At 41.5% G+C, this 17,402-nt stretch overlaps 1 protein-coding gene across 3 annotated transcripts in view; it reads right to left on the bottom strand.

Moving 5' to 3' along the window:
• Positions 1-4,387: 4,387 nt before the first annotated feature.
• The window catches only part of wscd2 (WSC domain containing 2), a 104,346-nt gene continuing 91,331 nt past the window's right edge, over positions 4,388-17,402 (bottom strand). For all 3 annotated transcript variants that reach the window (XM_051695856.1, XM_051695857.1, XM_051695858.1), the window contains 3 exons: positions 12,231-12,395; positions 11,939-12,139; positions 4,388-7,695 (listed from right to left, as the gene is read on the bottom strand). In XM_051695856.1, the coding sequence (XP_051551816.1) occupies positions 7,343-7,695; positions 11,939-12,139; positions 12,231-12,395 (719 nt within the window). In that variant the 3' untranslated portion in view covers positions 4,388-7,342. The remainder of the gene's footprint in view (positions 7,696-11,938; positions 12,140-12,230; positions 12,396-17,402) is intronic.

Here is a 17,402-nt window from a genome sequence, read left to right as displayed (position 1 = left end):
TTGCTGGGAGGGGGGGGGGGGGTGCCTGTCGCGAGGAGCGTGAGGTCCAAGAACCATGTCTGGGTGAGCCAGTAGGGTGCTACCAGGACGACCTGCTCCTCATCCTCCCTGACCTTGCACAGAGTGTGTGCAAGTAGGCTCAGTGGGGGAAACGCATATTTGCGAAGTCCAGAGGGCCAGCTGTATGCCAGCGCGTCTATACCAAGAGGTGCTTCGGTCAGGGCGTACCTGAGCGGGCAGTGGGAGGATTCTTGGGAGGCGAACAGGTCTACCTGTGCCTGCCCGAATCGACTCCAGATCAGCTGGACCACCTGAGGGTGGAGTCTCCACTCTCCCCTGAGGGTAACCTGCCGTGGCAGCGTGTCTGCTGCAGTGTTGAGGTTGCCAGGGACATGAGTGGCTCACAGCGACTTGAGGTGCTGCTGACTCCAGAGGAGGGGATGGTGGGCGAGTTGTGACAACGGGAGTGCAGACAAAAATATGCTACCATTGCCATGTTGTCTGTCCGAACTAACACGTGCTTGCCCTGGATCAGAATTGCCAGCAACTTGAGGCAGTTGATGTGCCAACGCAGCCACGGGCCCGTATTGGAGGTGTCTGTCGTAAGCACGAAGCGCCTGGAGACCTGCTCTAGGGGAACGCCTGCCCGTAGAAACGTGAGGTCAGTCCAAGGGCTGAAGAGGTGGTGACAGATCGGCGTGACGGCCACGCGATGTGTCCCACGGCACCATGCCCATCTCGGGACTCGAGTCTGAAGCCAGTGCTGAAGCTGTCACATATGCATCAACCCGAGCGGAGTGGCCACCGCTGAGGATGCCATATGCCCCAGGAGCCTCTGAAAGAGTTTCAGTGGAACCGCTGTTTTCTGTCTGAATGCCTTCAAACAGGTCAGCACTGACTGTGCGTGCTCGTTCGTGAGGCGCGCCATCAACGAGACTGAGCCCAACTCCAAACCAAGAAAAGAGATGCTCTGAACTGGGAGGAGATTGCTCTTTTCCCAGTTGACCCGAAGCCCTAGTCGGCTGAGGTGCGAGAGCACCAGGTCCCTGTGTGCACACAACACATCCTGAGAGTGAGCTAGGATTAGCCAATCGTCGAGATAGTTGAGGATGCGAATGGCCACTTCCCTTAGCGGGGCAAGGCCTGCCTCTGCGACCTTCGTGAAGACGCGAGGGGACAAGGACAGACCGAAAGGGAGGACCTTGTACTGATACGCCCGACCCTCGAATGCAAACTGCAGGAAGGGTCTGTGTCAAGGTAGAATCGAGACGTGGAAGTACGTGTCCTTCAGGTCTACCGCCGTGAACCAATCTTGATGCCGGACACTCGCTAGAGTGCATCATTGCATCAGCATCTTGAATGGGAGTCTGTGTAAAGCCCAGTTCAGTACTCGCAGGTCCAAGATTGGCCGCAACCCACCGCCTTTTTTCGGTACAACTAAGTAGGGGCTGTAAAACCCCTTCTTCATCTCGGATGGAGGGACAATCTCGTCGGACGTACCGGTGGGTGGGGCCTCGCGGCGGGGCGGAGCCTGAGGTGCCACACCATGTCGTGGCCGTGCTGAGTTCAGGGACATCGAAGTACTTACCTGGCTCCTTGTGACCACCCCTGGAACAGCCTGGGACGGGAGAAGAAGAGACCTGTCCTCATGACCCGTGGAGACTGTCACATCGGGGGCGGATTTGTGCCACAGCTGGGTGCTCAGGGGCAGGGAGACCGCCGCTGGTGTGCCAAACCTGCCAAAATGGAGTGGTGGACGGTGGTCATGATGACGGCCGTGCACACCGGGTATGCGACCCAGGGAACAAGGAAACCGCTCTTGCTGAACTCTTGGGTACCGCAGCCACTTGGGCATGCGGCGCAATTAAATGCAAAGGTAACAAAAGATTCTCCTCCCAGCCCTCTACCAGGGGATGGAGTGGTCTGCTTACCAGCTCCAGAGCAGCGGGTTTCTTCGTCCCTGGGTCGCCCGTCTCAGGGGCGCTTCGAAGCCTTTCGCAGGTTCTTGGCGGCCATGAGATGGGTGGCGTCTGCTTCCTGCAGTGGGCTCCATGCCGGGGCTGGGCTGCAGGGGCGGGCTGTGGCGGAGCCGGTGCAGTCACCGCAGGGGGACGCCCTTGGTGACGAGCAGACGGGGTGCGGGATCTTGAACCACGCTGGGGCAGGATGTGCCGGATAACATCCGTCTGCTGCTTCACCGCTGAGAACTGCTGGGCAAAATCCTCGACGGTGTCGCCGGACTGGCCAACCTGGGAAATGGGGGTAGCAAGGAACCGTGCCTTGTCGGCCTCTCCCATCTCGACCATGTTGAGCCAAAGGTGGCGCTCCTGGACTACCAAGGTGGACATTGCCCGCCTGAGAGACCGCGCCGTGACCTTCGTCACCCGGAGAGCGAGGTTGGTCGCCAAGCGCAGCTACTGCATCAATCCCAGGGCGGAACTACCCTCGTGCAGTTCCTTTAGTGCCTTGGCTTGGTGGACTTGCAGGAGAGCCATGGCATGCAGGGCGGAGACAGCTTGTCCAGCGGCACTGTAGGCTTTGGCTGTCAGGGACGACGTAAACCTACAGGCCTTGGACGGGAGCTTTGAGTGCCTGCGCCAGGTGGCGGTGCTCTGCGGGCATAGGTGCACCGCGAGCGCCTTATCCACCGGGTGGATTGCCGAATAGCCCTTGGCCGAATAGCCCTTGGGAAGCTGAAAGATCGGGACCGGGCAGTAAAAGGTGCCTCCCATGACCTTGTCAGCTCTTCATGCACTTCCGGGAAGAAAGGAACGGGGGCGGGGCGTGGCTGTGAGTGGGAAAGCATGTCCTCATCTCCGCGTCAGCCTGTGACTGGGCGACCGCACCCGAAGGGAGGAGCCCAGCTGAGGCTTCTGCGTCCGACTGGACGAGCCCGCTCTCCGATGCTGCGCTCGAGAGCTCTTCATCTTCGGGGGCTCCGAATAACAGATCGAACTCGCCGTGAGACGAGCTAGCAGACACATCCGGAAGCCCGATCGGGGCAGACGAGCGTGCTGGGGAATGGGAGGTCCATGGGGGATACTCGGTGGAGGTGGTCCCATTGGGGTCCCCAAATCGCCCCCAGTGCTAGCTGCGTTGGCCTCATACCCTTGGGTAGAAGGACCGAGGCGGGGAGCCTCTGGGGTGGCTTGCTTTCTTACGAAGGTAAGCCGCAACCACATCGTTGCCATGGACATGTTCTCGCAATGAGTACATGACCCATCCACGAACGCTGTCTCCATGTGAGCAGCGCCCAGACACGAAAGACAGTGATCGTGGCCGTCAGAGGGCAAGAGATAACGAGCGCAACCAGGAATAACATACAAACGGAAAGGCATCTTTAAAAAGGCGTGTCTTTAAAAAGACGTTCCATGTGTGCCGCTCTTTTAGAGAATATACTCTTTTAGAGAAATATCCTCTTTTATTTCTGCCGAAGTGCCCAGGGGTGTTCTCTGCAGTGCACCAGTGCAGAGGGGGGAGAATGCATTGAAATACGCTGTCAGATCCAGCAGAGGTGAATGAACAGCCGTGGGAATTCAGCTCAGTGAGCATCGACCATTCGGCTCCGAAGAGAACATCCTGAATGAGTGGTTGCATACCAGCTCCTTTTATAACCGTATGTCCGGGGGAGTGGTATTCAAATACCACTCGCCAATTTTCATTGGCCTTTTATCAAAGACCAGAGGTGTCTCGGGCTCCCAAGAGTGACCCCTAGTGTCACTACATCGACACAACGTCGAGTGAGTGACAGATAGGGAACCAGAAATATTCTTTAAGTAACAAAGTATTTGTTCTTAGTTACTATACACCTCTGCCAATGTAATTATTATGTACACACTAGCAACACATGGAAAGGACCGTAACCACTGTCTGACATTAAGATTTAAATATTGTCTCTTTTTAACATACCTGGTGACTTATTAACAAAATTTTGCACACCAAGTAGAGTTGGAAAAATAGTTACCATTTTCAAACAGGTCTCCCAAACATTTCATCCCTTACTGCATGTACGTACATCCCCCAGACGTCTATTTGATGTGTGTGTTTTAAATCTGGAAGACATATTTTTCTTGTTTTTTGCTAATCTGCAATACGTCTATAAGACGTATGTAAATTTGTATGTCTCGGAATGTTGAAATGTTGAAATGTCAAACAAACTGGTCATGCCCAAACTCATGCCATTGGTTGAATTAATGTTGCTACGTCGGCCTGCTGAGACATACGTTCATCAAACAAACAAACAAACAAATGCAGTAGGGCATCAGAAAATTTGGGGCTTTACAATTTAATGACCAGGACAATCTCAAGCATCCAGACCAGAACAACATCTTGTCATGTTCACACAACTCTCTCAGTGCTTCCAAAAACTTACAATTAAGATAAAAAATAAAATTGTTCCAACCATTTTATTTCCTTTGCACTGTTGACAATTACTTTCTAATTGTTTTATTTGATATAAATTTCTTACATTTATTCCATACAAAATACATTCAGAAAGACACTTCAGTTTTATTCCTTTTTGAAACAGAAAGAATGTGATGATCAAATTTGAAAGCCTTTTCAAAAATAGAGGTGATACTCTTCTATCTTTTAAAGTCACGTAGTTCTCGTTTTGAGCATTGCAAAAATATATGTGTATTTACATGTATTAAATGTTATTTGTTAGGTCTCGAGCTGACAAGCAGGAAGTTACTGATTGATGTTTAGAATCTCTGAGAGTCTCTTACACATGTTAATTCATACTTGCTTTCACCCCTAATTTCTTGATTATTTTCTAATTTATAGATTCTAGTGTTGACTTGCAGTTTTGAATAAATAAAAATTCTTCACAATTAAAACTCTAAAAACAAAAAGAACAATTGTGAACAATTTCTAGAGAACAAGTTTACAATAGCATCCACACCATGATTCACAGTATATATTGATATTTTGGGAGGAATTATATGAGGTCAAGGGAAATGGAAAGTACACATTATTTCAGTGCAGCTCTGTAACTGCTGTCATTATCTAAATTGGGATACAAATTGGTAGAGAAGGGGTTTTTGCCTACACATTCTCATGGCGAAATCGTAAGGATTCATATGACTTTTCTAAATTTGGCTAAATTGTATGATATCGTACGACTGCACTCGTATGAATTTGTACGACTTTCACTACAGCCAATGACGTCGCTGGACATCGTTTCCATCTAATACGCGACACTTGCTTCTGTCACACACAACAGGTTCCTATCATGTTTACACACTCTATTGATCGGATAGGTCTAGATAAGGGGTTTTGGGTTAGGACATAATATTAATAAGCATGTCCTTAATGCCTTGTCCTCGAAACTCGCGCCTACTTCTGCATTAGACATCTGGGCATTTGCACGTGATGGAATCGTACAAATTTATACGAACAAACTCGTATGAAATCATATGAAATAGCCAACTCGTAAAACATGTATGGATTTTCATGAGACTCGGTTGGTTTTTGCTTAATAGATAACTGTACATGTGATGGAGAAAGGGGTGGAACTCTAAAAGGGTCAGTCATTGTGCTATTTCAAGCAATTTACAAGAAGCCCCCATTCTCTTTATAAACATGGGTTACTTTATTATTATTTCCCACTGCAAAATGTCCTAAAACCTCTCTGAAATCCACAACAGATGCTGTCCACACTGAATGAAGAACAGACCAAGAAGGTCTATTAAAAATACATTTTCTGAGCACTGGAAAAAGCTATGGGCTGAAACATCTGCTTACTGGTCTGTTTTTAACTCACTGCACATTGCACTTTTTCACTTTTCAATATTTTATTTTTATTTTTCATTCAGTGTGCGGACAGCTTCTGCTGTGGATTTTGGATATACATTTTTTTTTTTTGCTCTATGCACCTGAGGATATACGAGTCCTACTTGACCGCAACAATTCTCTCAACCTCACAAAACCTCACTTAAAAATAAAAAAGTAAATAATTTCAATGAAGTGTTCTAAACAGATCCAGCAGAAACAGAAGAGCAATAAGGATTTTATATTTGTAACTTGGCTGCAAATCACTGAAGGCTTGTACCAGACAATATGTCATGTTTATGAGTTGTCCATGCATTTATCTAATACTAGTGGCATAGGTTTTTGTTGTTCTTAGCTATTTCTTTAATCAATTACAAGAAGCACCATAACATCTGAAGGCAATGTCCAAATCTTTGTGGGGACAGGAAACTGGGGTACAGGTTTAAAACAGAAGAAATCACAATATAATCCAAATGTGACTAAAGTGTTTAAGGGATCATTGTCTTTAGAGGTGGCTGAAAAGGCCGGTGTGATGTGTGCAGGGGAAACACTTGTGTCCATCTACTGTAATGTCTAACTAATATTATAGAATATAAGCCTTCATAGACAGCATAAATAATCATTGCCTGGGATGAAAAACTTAATTTGTGATACTGAGTTAAAGGGATAGTTCCCCCGAAAATGTTGTCATCATTTCCTAATCTTAATGTTGTTCCAGACCCTGTGCGATAATGTTGGAATAACATCCTTAGTCACCATTTACTCTCATTGTGTGGAAAAAAGATGCAATGAAAGTGAAAGGTGACTGAGGTTGTCAGTCCTTAACATTCCAGCTTTTGTGTTCCATGGAAGAAAGTAAAACATACAGGTTAGGAACAACACAAGGTTGAATAAACGATGACAGAATTTTTCATTTTTGGGTGATCTATCCCTTTAAGGAAGACGGCCCGATGGTTATTTAATTTAATGCCAAATGAACAAAAGCCGAATTGTTGTATCAGCCCATTTCTTGTAATGATCTTAAGATCATTGATGATTGTCTTTCTTTGTTTGGAGGTGACGACACCAGTTATATTTCAGTGTTCTTTTGTGGAATACATAAAATTATAAAAGAAATTCTAATTATAAAAAAAAATAAAAATTGAAATTATGAAAAAATGATTATTTCACCCATAAATGAAAATTCTGTCATCATTTACAGTCCTCACCCTCATCTTGCACCAAACCTGTATGACTTTCTTTCTTCTGTGAAACACAAAAGAAGCAGTTCTGAATAATGTACTGGTGGCTCTTTTCTATGAAATTACAATGGATGTGTACTGGAGCTTTCTAGCTCGTGCACTATATTCCAAGTCTTCTGAAGACATATGACAACATTGTGTGCCATGAGCGTGAGTAAATAATGACTTTTCATTTTCTGTGTGCTATTTCTTTAAAACTGTACACAAACATGGGGAACAACAATAAACATACAGTTTAAAATTCTAAAAAGGGGAAAAAAGATAATATAAAAAAAAAATACTCAAAGCTGAAAGTGTGTGTGTCTGCTGTGAAGTGTAAAAGATGAGTATCATCTCGGCCTGTACTCCTCAGGTACACCAGACAGTTTTCTCTTTTTGAGTGCTGCGTCTACAGTCTTAATGAGCCCATCAATGGTGGCACGCATTTCAGGCGTGTAAGGGTCATATTCCAGCTTTCTCAGCCCAGAACGTTTGAAGTTCCCATCTTTTTGTCCTTCCACACACAGTAGACGTTCCTCTGAGACCTCCAGGCCCAAAAAGATAACCATGCCCTTTAACTGAGTGAAAAGGTCCCGCTTTAACTCCTCAAAGTGCACCACGTGAATTTTCTTCCCATGTTTTAGCCAGTCTAGTGTGTGGGATGCCCACCATGGAGCGTAGTTCTTCACAAACTCTGGCCACTCTGATTGAGAGAGAGAAAGACAGAGTTTAAAGATTAAGAGGCAAATTCACTAAACAGCTGCACCTTTTTTGCGCTTGACAATTCAGTGCAAAAGCGTGCATCTTATTCAGTAATCTAGTTTAAGCAGGCACAATCAGCACTGAAATTGCTCTATGTTTTGAATTTGTATTTAAATTAAGTCATTGTCATTCCTTTCCCTGCAAACATGCCTCCTTTCTGTGTAAATTAGGCTTATTATAGATTGCACTTTATTTACAAAATATGCCTGCCGCAATTTACATCGCGCTATTACTGCTGAATGAAAGCAGGCGGAAATTTTTTTTCTTTAAAAGAGATGTTTGTACACATTTTCTGTTGATCATATCTGTAGTAATTCCTAAAACAATGATGAAATGGAGAAAACAGCATTATAATTTTGTGGCCGTGTTTGTACATAATTCTATGAATCGTGAGCTTAAGCAGCTCAGACAGTATATGCAAATAACCAGTGTTTTTACTGGGTGCAATTTCATTCTTAGTGAATTTCCCAGAAATTGTTTAATTTCTTAGCCCCTTACATCACCAACAGAATGGCAGAATGGTTTTCCGACAGGTTTCCTAAATGCTCCTCCCATCAGTCCATAGGAGGTCAAACAGTAAGTCCCGCCCAAAATCATGCCACAGGGCCGGGACTGGGTCAGGCGGCCTGGGAGGCAGCCACAGGGCCGGGACTGGGTCAGGGGTGCATTAGGAGTGGGCACAGCCACTGTAAGAAGAGTCTCTGGGAGAGCGGGCGGAGCCGTGGAAGACTCTGAGGGCGGAGTCACCATACTCAGGAGCGCTGGCAGAAACTGGGATATGACCTCTGTGGTCGTGAGCATGGGCAATGTCAGGGGAATGACCTCCGTGGTCGTGAGCACGGGTAGTGACAGGGGAGTAGGAGCCCTTCTCTTCTGCTTCCGGACAGCCGTGAGCACAGCTGTGAGAGACTCCGAAGGTGGAGCCGCGGGAGGTGCCCCCCCCCCCGAAAATTCCACTAGGGATGAAGCGGGCGTGAACGCTGGCTCTGGGATGGACAAGGCTGGCAACGCTGGCTCTGGGACGGATGAGGCTTCAAGACCTGGCTCGTTGGCTGCGGCAGGCGTGGGCGCCGGTAGCGGCACGGGGTTCCCGCCATACCCCACAGTGTAAGGGGAGAATGTGAACCTCAAAGCAAGGTCAATGAACTCTACTAAAGAGAGTTCACACCTGCCTCTAGGCATGCAGGACTTTTCCGGCTCATTGAGTCCAAGGCGATAGATGTCCTTAAAACAAAGCTCTCCCCAATCAAAATCCTGGGCGAGACTGCAGAAACGTTCCATGTACTGCTCTATGGTTAGGTCTCTCTGTTTGAGATGCAGCAGTTACAAAGCTGCTAGATCCATGGTTGCTGGTCAGTTGTTCTGTAATGAATGCAGGAAGAGTCAAGAGAGCAGGATCTAAGTGCAGCTTTGATTTAAAAAGAAAACGAGTCCGGATACAAAACTTGGAAAACAAAGGAACCAAATAAAGCTAAAAACCAGGAACTGAACAAACATTACATCCATGGGGATAACAGGAAACAACAACTGACCAAGCCACAAGCAAAAACAAGGACAATAAATACATTGTGGCAAACAAGGTAAACGAGAAACAGCTGGGAACAATCAGTCACAACAATCAAAACCAAAAATCTCTTAAACTCCTAGCATCCTCTAGTGGCCCCTAAGGCATAAGTCTCAGGTGTGACATGGAACTACGTTTTAGAGGTTAATGATTAAAAGATTTGAATTTTGTAAATTTCAAATTTTAGGCATGTGGCATTTAAGAAAATTAAAAAAAATTTGTGGCGTATTTTATATATTTATATTTTTAAACAGCAGATTTTGCAGATCTGCAAAATATGCACACATTGTCATAACAGCGCTTTTTTTTACATTATAAGAGCCAAATTTATGAAATCATGTTTCAGCACTGTCACATCCATAATGTTTTAGAGGTTAAGATTATATCACTAACACAATATTAATTCAAATAAGTTGATAATTTCTGTACAAAGCTAACTTATGTTGATGTTGAGTATGATGAACAAATGCTCTCCCTGTTTAACACCCATGAAAATACGTTACGGACGTGACCGTTATGGATGCTTCATATCAAATCATATGAACTGTATGTCAATGAGAGAATCACAAACATCAGCTCTCCTTCTTTTACTATGATTATTCTGATAGATGACTGACTATTGCTTTGATCTGTGACTTGTTTCAAGCTACTGCATTTATAGCCAGCATTTGGGAAGGGACCATTTTGACACACTTTGCGATTTGAACTGTAAAATGACAAAACATAATTGCTGCACTACTTGCTTTTACTCCCGCCAGGGCGCCACTCGCTCAGGCAACGCTGTCTGAAGCAGTCAATGCAGACTATATATATTTAAAAATGCAACCTTTAGCAGGTTAGGATTTGTGCAAGGCCATATCGCGATTTCAATCTTATTTAAATCCATCTATGCAGCCTTGATGGTTATATCATTCAGATGTCTCAGAGATCAAAGTCTACAAGTTTTAGCATTTTGGATGATTTTCCCCTCACCAAGTAAGTGCTGCTTTCACAACTGTCATGTCCATAATGATGTGTTTTCCTCATTAATGAGAAAACAACAATAAATAAAAAATAATTACAACATGTTCTTAGGAGTGTCAAACCTTCTACATTATGTGGCTGGTACTATTCAATACTACTTTCAATTCAGAGTTTTTACAAAGTGTGTGGTTTCCCAAAAACTCATGTCCACTTCAGTCACGTCTGTAATGCAAGTTCATTTCCCGATCAAAAGTGGAAGAAAACTTGTTTAGACTGAACATTTTCTGATGTCTGGACTTTATCTGCAGGTGTCTATGATTATTCATTGAAATGGTTTGATATATACTGGTCATGGGTACCTGATATATGATGTTAAATTTTACGTTTTCACTACAAATGTCACATTCGTAATGCTGGAATTGCCATATTAGCTCTGTGATTGGCCAAAATGTTGAGTTCGACTTTTCTGAAAGCCTTTACTTTTCTCTGTGAAATCTGGAAGCTTGACCTCTGGCCTACTTTCTGTAAGATCTGAATTTCTGCGTTTCGAATTTTGAATATTGAATTCTACATTGAATTTTGAATACTGAATTTCCTCTTCAGCTGTAATTTTATAATCTGAATATTTAAGGCTAATTTCAGAATCAGAACACAAAATCTGCTGTTCAAAAATACAAATCTATAAAATATGCCCCAAAACAATTAAATTTTCTTAAATACATGTCTAGAATTGAAATTTACAAAATTCAAATTCAAAACTATAAAATACGCCATGGAAAATTCAATTTTGTTAAATGCCACATGTCTAAAATTCTAATTCAAATCTTTTAGTCAATATTCTAGCTCCATAAACAACAACAAGGAATGTGTTTTCGTAAAAAAAAAAAAAAAAAAAAGCATTGTGTTTAAAGACACCAGTCATCAATATCCGATAAACCCAATCAAATATGAAAAGAAAACATAAAGATCATGAAGTTCTCATTTAAAAAAAAAAAACAAGACACTAAAAAGTCAAGAGCATCAAACGAAGAAAATAAAGCAGAAGAACAAAATGCAACATTGCTTAAAACTGGATTTCATTGGGGTAAGGACAATGTTGCACATCTATTTACTGAAAACAAAAGTACTTCACAAACTTTTGATCAATGAAATGGGACAAAATTTTCCTTCTGGTAAAGTACGATTGCATTAAGGCTCAACTGTGAAAAACTGGCATTAAATTATTTTACTTTCTCTGCATTAGTCTTCTGTAGATGTTTCACACAAAGTTATGAAAGGAAAATATCTCATTATAGGAAGTCATGGAATTTTTATGAGACTAATGAGTATATACTCTAGGCTGTGGTACAGCAGCTGTGATCTGCGTGGGAAAATACAATCTGCTTATCCCTAATATTCAGCGTCATGCAGAAAATGGAAAGTTTTTCCAAGAAAAGAGAAACAGCCTCTAAAATCTCTACAGAAGTATTCATGCAGAGTTGTAACAGAAAATTTTGTTCTAAAACACAAACAACAAATAAAAACGTTTACAGGGATGTTCAATATCCCAAGATAACAAGTCTTTCTTCTGTGCTCAATAGGGAAAGTGCCACTAGATAAATGAAAAGAAAGCAGTTTTATTCTGGGGACCTTCTAGGGTCCATCTCTTTTCTCTTACCTTTCCCCCTCCAGTGAGCTTGGGAGGCGAATCCAATATGGCCGCCGTACTTTCGGTTAAATTCAGCCATGAGGGCTTTGTAAGGGTTCCGCATCATGAGGATGCTGCCGTCAAAGGCCTCAATCTCTTTCCTGCCACTCTCATGAGTCTTGATACATATAGTTCTACCACTGCGCCAGTGATCTCTCTCCCCTTTAAAACCTGTATATCCAAAGAAAGACATAGAAAAAGAAAGAAAATGAGCAACCAAGGCAGGAAAAGATGCCCAGAAAATTATTTAGCAGAAGTTCACCTTTGCTGTACAGTGAGCCATCAAAGTAGTAGCTCCCAGTGTAGTAGCCAGTGGCCAGTTCAATAAGGTGACGGGCCCAGGTATTCCCAGCACCTGGGAAACTAGCCAGTGCCATTAGCTTCTTGGTGCGAGTGGGTAAAAAGCGCCGGTCCATGCAGCGATTATCTGTAGAGATAAAGAAGGACTTGTTTTACATGGGCACATGTTGGCACACGTATATATAAGACATTAAAGTGAAAAATCCTCAGAAAGACTCATTAAGAAAAACCAAAAATTGAAGACTGCAGTCTTTGAAAGAGAGTAGAAATGTCTCTTTGCACAAACAAGACACAAATTTTAAAATATTTGGGGTGATCATAGAAGCACACATACTGTATTTGCAACTGCTCAAATGCTCCATCAGCCACTAGCAGATATCTTCTATTAATAGTCTTGTGAAACCATCTGTTAAAGGGATAGTTCACCCAAAAATGAAAATTCTCTCATCATTTACTCACCCTTACGCCATCACAGATGTGTATGACTTTCTTTGTTCTGCCGAACTCAAACTAAGTTTTTTAGAAGAATATCTCAGCTCTATAGGTCCTTACAATGCAAATTAATGGTGACCAGACCTTTGAAGCTCCGAAAATCACATAAAGGCAGCACAAAAGTAATCCATATGACTCCAGTGGTTAAATCCATGTCTTCAAAATATGATAAGTGTGGGTGAGAAACATACCAAAATGTAAGTCCTTTTTTGCTATAAATATCCACTTTCACTTTATGAATGTGAAAGAATGTGAAAGTGGAGACTGATAGTAAAAAAGGACTTAAATACTGATCTGTTTCTCACCTAGGCCTATCATATAGTTTCTGAAGACATAGATTTAACCAATAGTATCTTATGGATTACTTTAATGCTACCTTTATGTACTTTTTGAGCTTCAAAGGCCTGAACATCATTCATTTGCATTGTAAGGACCCATTTTAAGCAGATATTCTTTCAAAAATCTTTCTTTGTGTTCTTCAGAAGATAGAAAGTCATCTACATCTGGGATCAGTGCTCGAATTGAGGGGGGGCTGGGGGGGATCCGGGACCCCCCCATAAGAAGTAAAAAAAATAGACTTAGGGGGGTCCCCAAGATACTTATATTTTAGTAAAAATAATAATGACAAATCTGATTCAATTCATGCAGTGGAAAGAGTAAATTTTGTGAATTAATTATTTACAATAATTTATATCAAGTTTGTTTATAGGCTAGTTGTCATGTCTCTTTAAAATGTAAACCCCCCGCCCCACATCTAAAGACCGCTAAGCGCATGACATCGTTGACATGACTGCTTGCTTGGCGCCGCTCCGGTGAAGCTAACTTTAGCTAAAAAATGGAGAATAATAAACCTCCACTCGCAGTCGGGAAGAGAAAGCTTCTTACTGACTTTTTTGAGGGGTAATTTTCTCTCTCTCTATATCTTTCTACTATATCTATCCACTCCATATCAGGGCTTTTGTATTCCTTGCATAAATTGGAAACATTTAGGCTTACTAATTTTTCATTATTAATAGGCCTGGTTCTACGGGGGTGCTAGAGATCGTGATGAAGATGAGTGACAGCTTTTAATGATTATAAAGGGAGCGCTCATTGTGCACTTTCTATGCTATATATAATCCATTCAGAATTTGAATAAAACTTGTTTTTCATGCTGCTTGTTTTTCATGTACGTACCAATGGCCACGTACACGCTGCAAAGTTTCGGGAATTACATCCGCATATAAATGCGGGATTCACTCTTGAAATAGCAATGATTGACATATTGATAACCATAGCATTATTTGTTCCTGAATAAAGCAGCCTTTTTGACTGAAATGGTTGAATAGTCTGCTGACTGACTGACTCATAACTGTCCCTTGACCGCTACTGACGTAACAATGTAACTGCACTGAAATCGTTGAAAAATCCCCACCAACACTAACACACAGACTGACAGCCTGTCTTGTCACAATTTATATTTTTAATATCTAATAAACTAGTTTCATGCATTTAAACAAGTCTTTTGGAACAAACATTATTATCACAAAGTGTCACATCAATCACCCACTTGTTTTTAGGGTAGTAAATACTACACTGGTAAATAATGCTAGAATTATTCTGTTGGATGTACACTACTGTTCAAAAGTTCAAAAGTCTCTTCTGCTCACCAAGCCTGCATTGATTTGATCCAAAATACAGTAAAAACAGTAATATTGTGAAATCTTAGTGAGTCTGGAAGCCATCTGATTATTTTCTACAGTTTTTGAGACATTTCAATGTATTTTGAATCCACATGCTTTTACGGGTCTTCAAGTGCCATATATGTAGTCCCCTGGTATATTTGCCTTATCCTTTTGGGTCTGCTGCTTTGTCACCCTCTAAATCAAGTATTACTTGGAGTAAGCCATTTAAAAGAAGAATAGTAGCTTATCTCTCTTTGTTATATAACATTTGATTGAAAATGTATATATTTTTTTGTTCTTTATCAAGACTTGATTCAATACGAGCACTGTCTGGGATGCCATGAGGGTGAGTAAATGATGAGAGAATTTCCATTTTTTGGTGAACTACTCCTTTAAAGGTATGGTTGAATTAATTCAGTCTGTTCGTCACACTAAGTTGTTAATATTGCTTCAAAACACTTGGAATATAGAGCAGTAGTTTTACGAACTACTTTTATGGTGCTAATTTGTCCTTTTTGAAGATTCTTTATGATCTATTTTTTTGTTCTATGGAAAACAGCAGTGTGAGCATTCTTAAAAAATATTTTGTGTTCCATGGAAAGTCATACAGGTTTGGAATTACATGAGATTGAGTACATGACCTATCCATTTAATGTCTTTGAAAAAGACATTGTATGCATTGCTTGCCATCTTTCCTCAGCCAAGTTTTTTTTCTTTTCTCACAGTGTGCACCTTTGTAAGTAGGCACTCTTTTTAATAACTACAGTATATTTGAATAACATCTTTTACATGCACTACATACCTGTACATAAACAAGTCCTGCAGTGTTAATAAAGCTACTACAGATTTATTAGCACGGGGTAGTGAAGATCCATGCTGTTTTGAAAAAGAAGTTTAGGCCAATAACACATGTTCATGGGTGCTAAAAAAAACAAACCCAAAACCATGAACTGGTACTGTGTGCACAGTGGTTGATCTGGGTTTAAGCAACATGACAGAGGTAAAGACAGTTTTTTCATGCCAACATCACCATGATGGTTTGTTTTTCTAACTTTGATGAAGTGAGATTTGTTGGTCTTAGAATCTGCTCTTGAAAACATCTGATTCACTCTTGTCAGATGTTTTCTTGCTTAGGTTTCAACTTTGGTTTGAAACAGAACAGTACATGATGACCATACAGAATTTGAACCACAGAGTGGATGACATCTGTACCAAAATAACAGGATGAAATTAGATGAGTTTGTACATTGATTAGGGAGTGATTAGGGAGTGAATAAATAGATGTGATAATAAGATAATAAGATGTGATAAAAATTATAATTTTATTAAAGGCATAGTTTACCCAAAAATGAAAATTCTCTTATCATTTACTCACCTTGATGCCATCCCAGATGTGTATGACTTTCTTTCTTCAGCAGAATACAAATGAAGATTTTAAGAAGAACATCTCAGCTCTGTAGGTCCATACAATGCAAGTGAATGGGTACCAACAGGCAGCATAAAAGTAACTCACATGACTCCAGTGGCTAAATCCATAATCCATATGATACTGTAGGTTGGGGTGAGAAACAGATCAATACAGATCAGAGCTTCAAAATGTTGGTACCCCTTCACTGGCATTACATGGACCTATAGAGCTGACATATTATTCTAAAAATCTTTGTTTCTGTTCAGCATAAGAAAGAAAGGGATGGCATGAGAGTAACTGATGAGAGAATTTTCATTTGTATCCCTTTAAATATTGTAAGAAAGAACTCAGTATAAGGCCATCCCTGCTGAAAAGACCAGCTTCCCATGCTGGTCGAGGCTGGTTTGGTGCTGATCTAGCTGGTGGACCAGCAAATCCATGCTTTTTACTAGCTGGTTGACCAGAATGATCTTTATGATGAAGCTGGTTAAGCTAGTTTAAACTCCTTGTGGGGACACCAGAACACCTAAAACATAACATAAGCTGGTGACCAGCAATGCTGGTTTTTTCAGCAGGGAGGGTGCTGAAAAATATATACAGTATATATATATAAAAAACGTCAATTCCTAAAAAGGAAAAATGAACATCCCGCAACATTTGACCTATGACCTATTACAAAGCATCTGAACCTTTTCTATATACAGTACAATATAACTTACTTTGCCCATAGACCACACATACAATACTGACCACTTATAGTATGTTAGTTCCAACTTGGTATAATTCCAACAGTATATTATATTTAATTTAATTCTATATTTTTTTTACTATTTTGTATTTTACTATTTGTTTTATTTTTTAAGATATTGTATAATTTCCTGCATAAACCTTGTGTGTAAACATTTCTTAGCACAAATAATTAAATAAACATTAGAAAAAAATGTCAATTCCTCCTCCCTTAAAGTGTACAGAGTGTTCTTGCTTGGTTTTGTGTATTTGACAGTATGCGTGCATTTCTGGGGAAGGTGTGGCTTGCCAAGCAGGCCAGTTGCAGTAAACAAGTGTCACAATGGTGCATTTTTTAAAAACCTTAATGCATTAAAAAAAACATATTATGAATTACAAATGTATAAAATGTTTTCAACTCAGTGACAAATTTACATATGTGGGAACAACAGCTTTCAGCACAGTTGAACCCAAAGCAAACTCTAAGCATTCACACTGTTTATGCTGAATTTGTTAAAAAAGTCGGAGGAAGTACAGAGGAAGTGTGAATCTAGCAGACAAGGGGCTCAACCTGTAAGATAAACATTAACTGATATGTGGCCACAAGTTCTCACTCACAAATGCATACACACACGTGCACACACACTCATAAAACCGAGAAGAGAGAATGTCGAAGCTGCACAGAGTGAGGGATTTTTTTTTGCTTCGATGGTGACCTGAACTGTAAATACTAACAGTTATCAAAATTTTTTTACTTAAGCTTAATGTGTTGCTATTCTTGCTAGTTATACTGCAAACCCTGTCATTAATAAAAACAAAGTGTTACTAATTAAACATTTCTTGA

Source organism: Myxocyprinus asiaticus, chromosome 4 (assembly GCF_019703515.2).
Source record: "Myxocyprinus asiaticus isolate MX2 ecotype Aquarium Trade chromosome 4, UBuf_Myxa_2, whole genome shotgun sequence".
Lineage (NCBI taxonomy): Eukaryota > Metazoa > Chordata > Actinopteri > Cypriniformes > Catostomidae > Myxocyprinus > Myxocyprinus asiaticus.
Note: the sequence above shows the minus strand (reverse complement) of the source record. Positions and strands in the feature narration are given on the sequence as shown.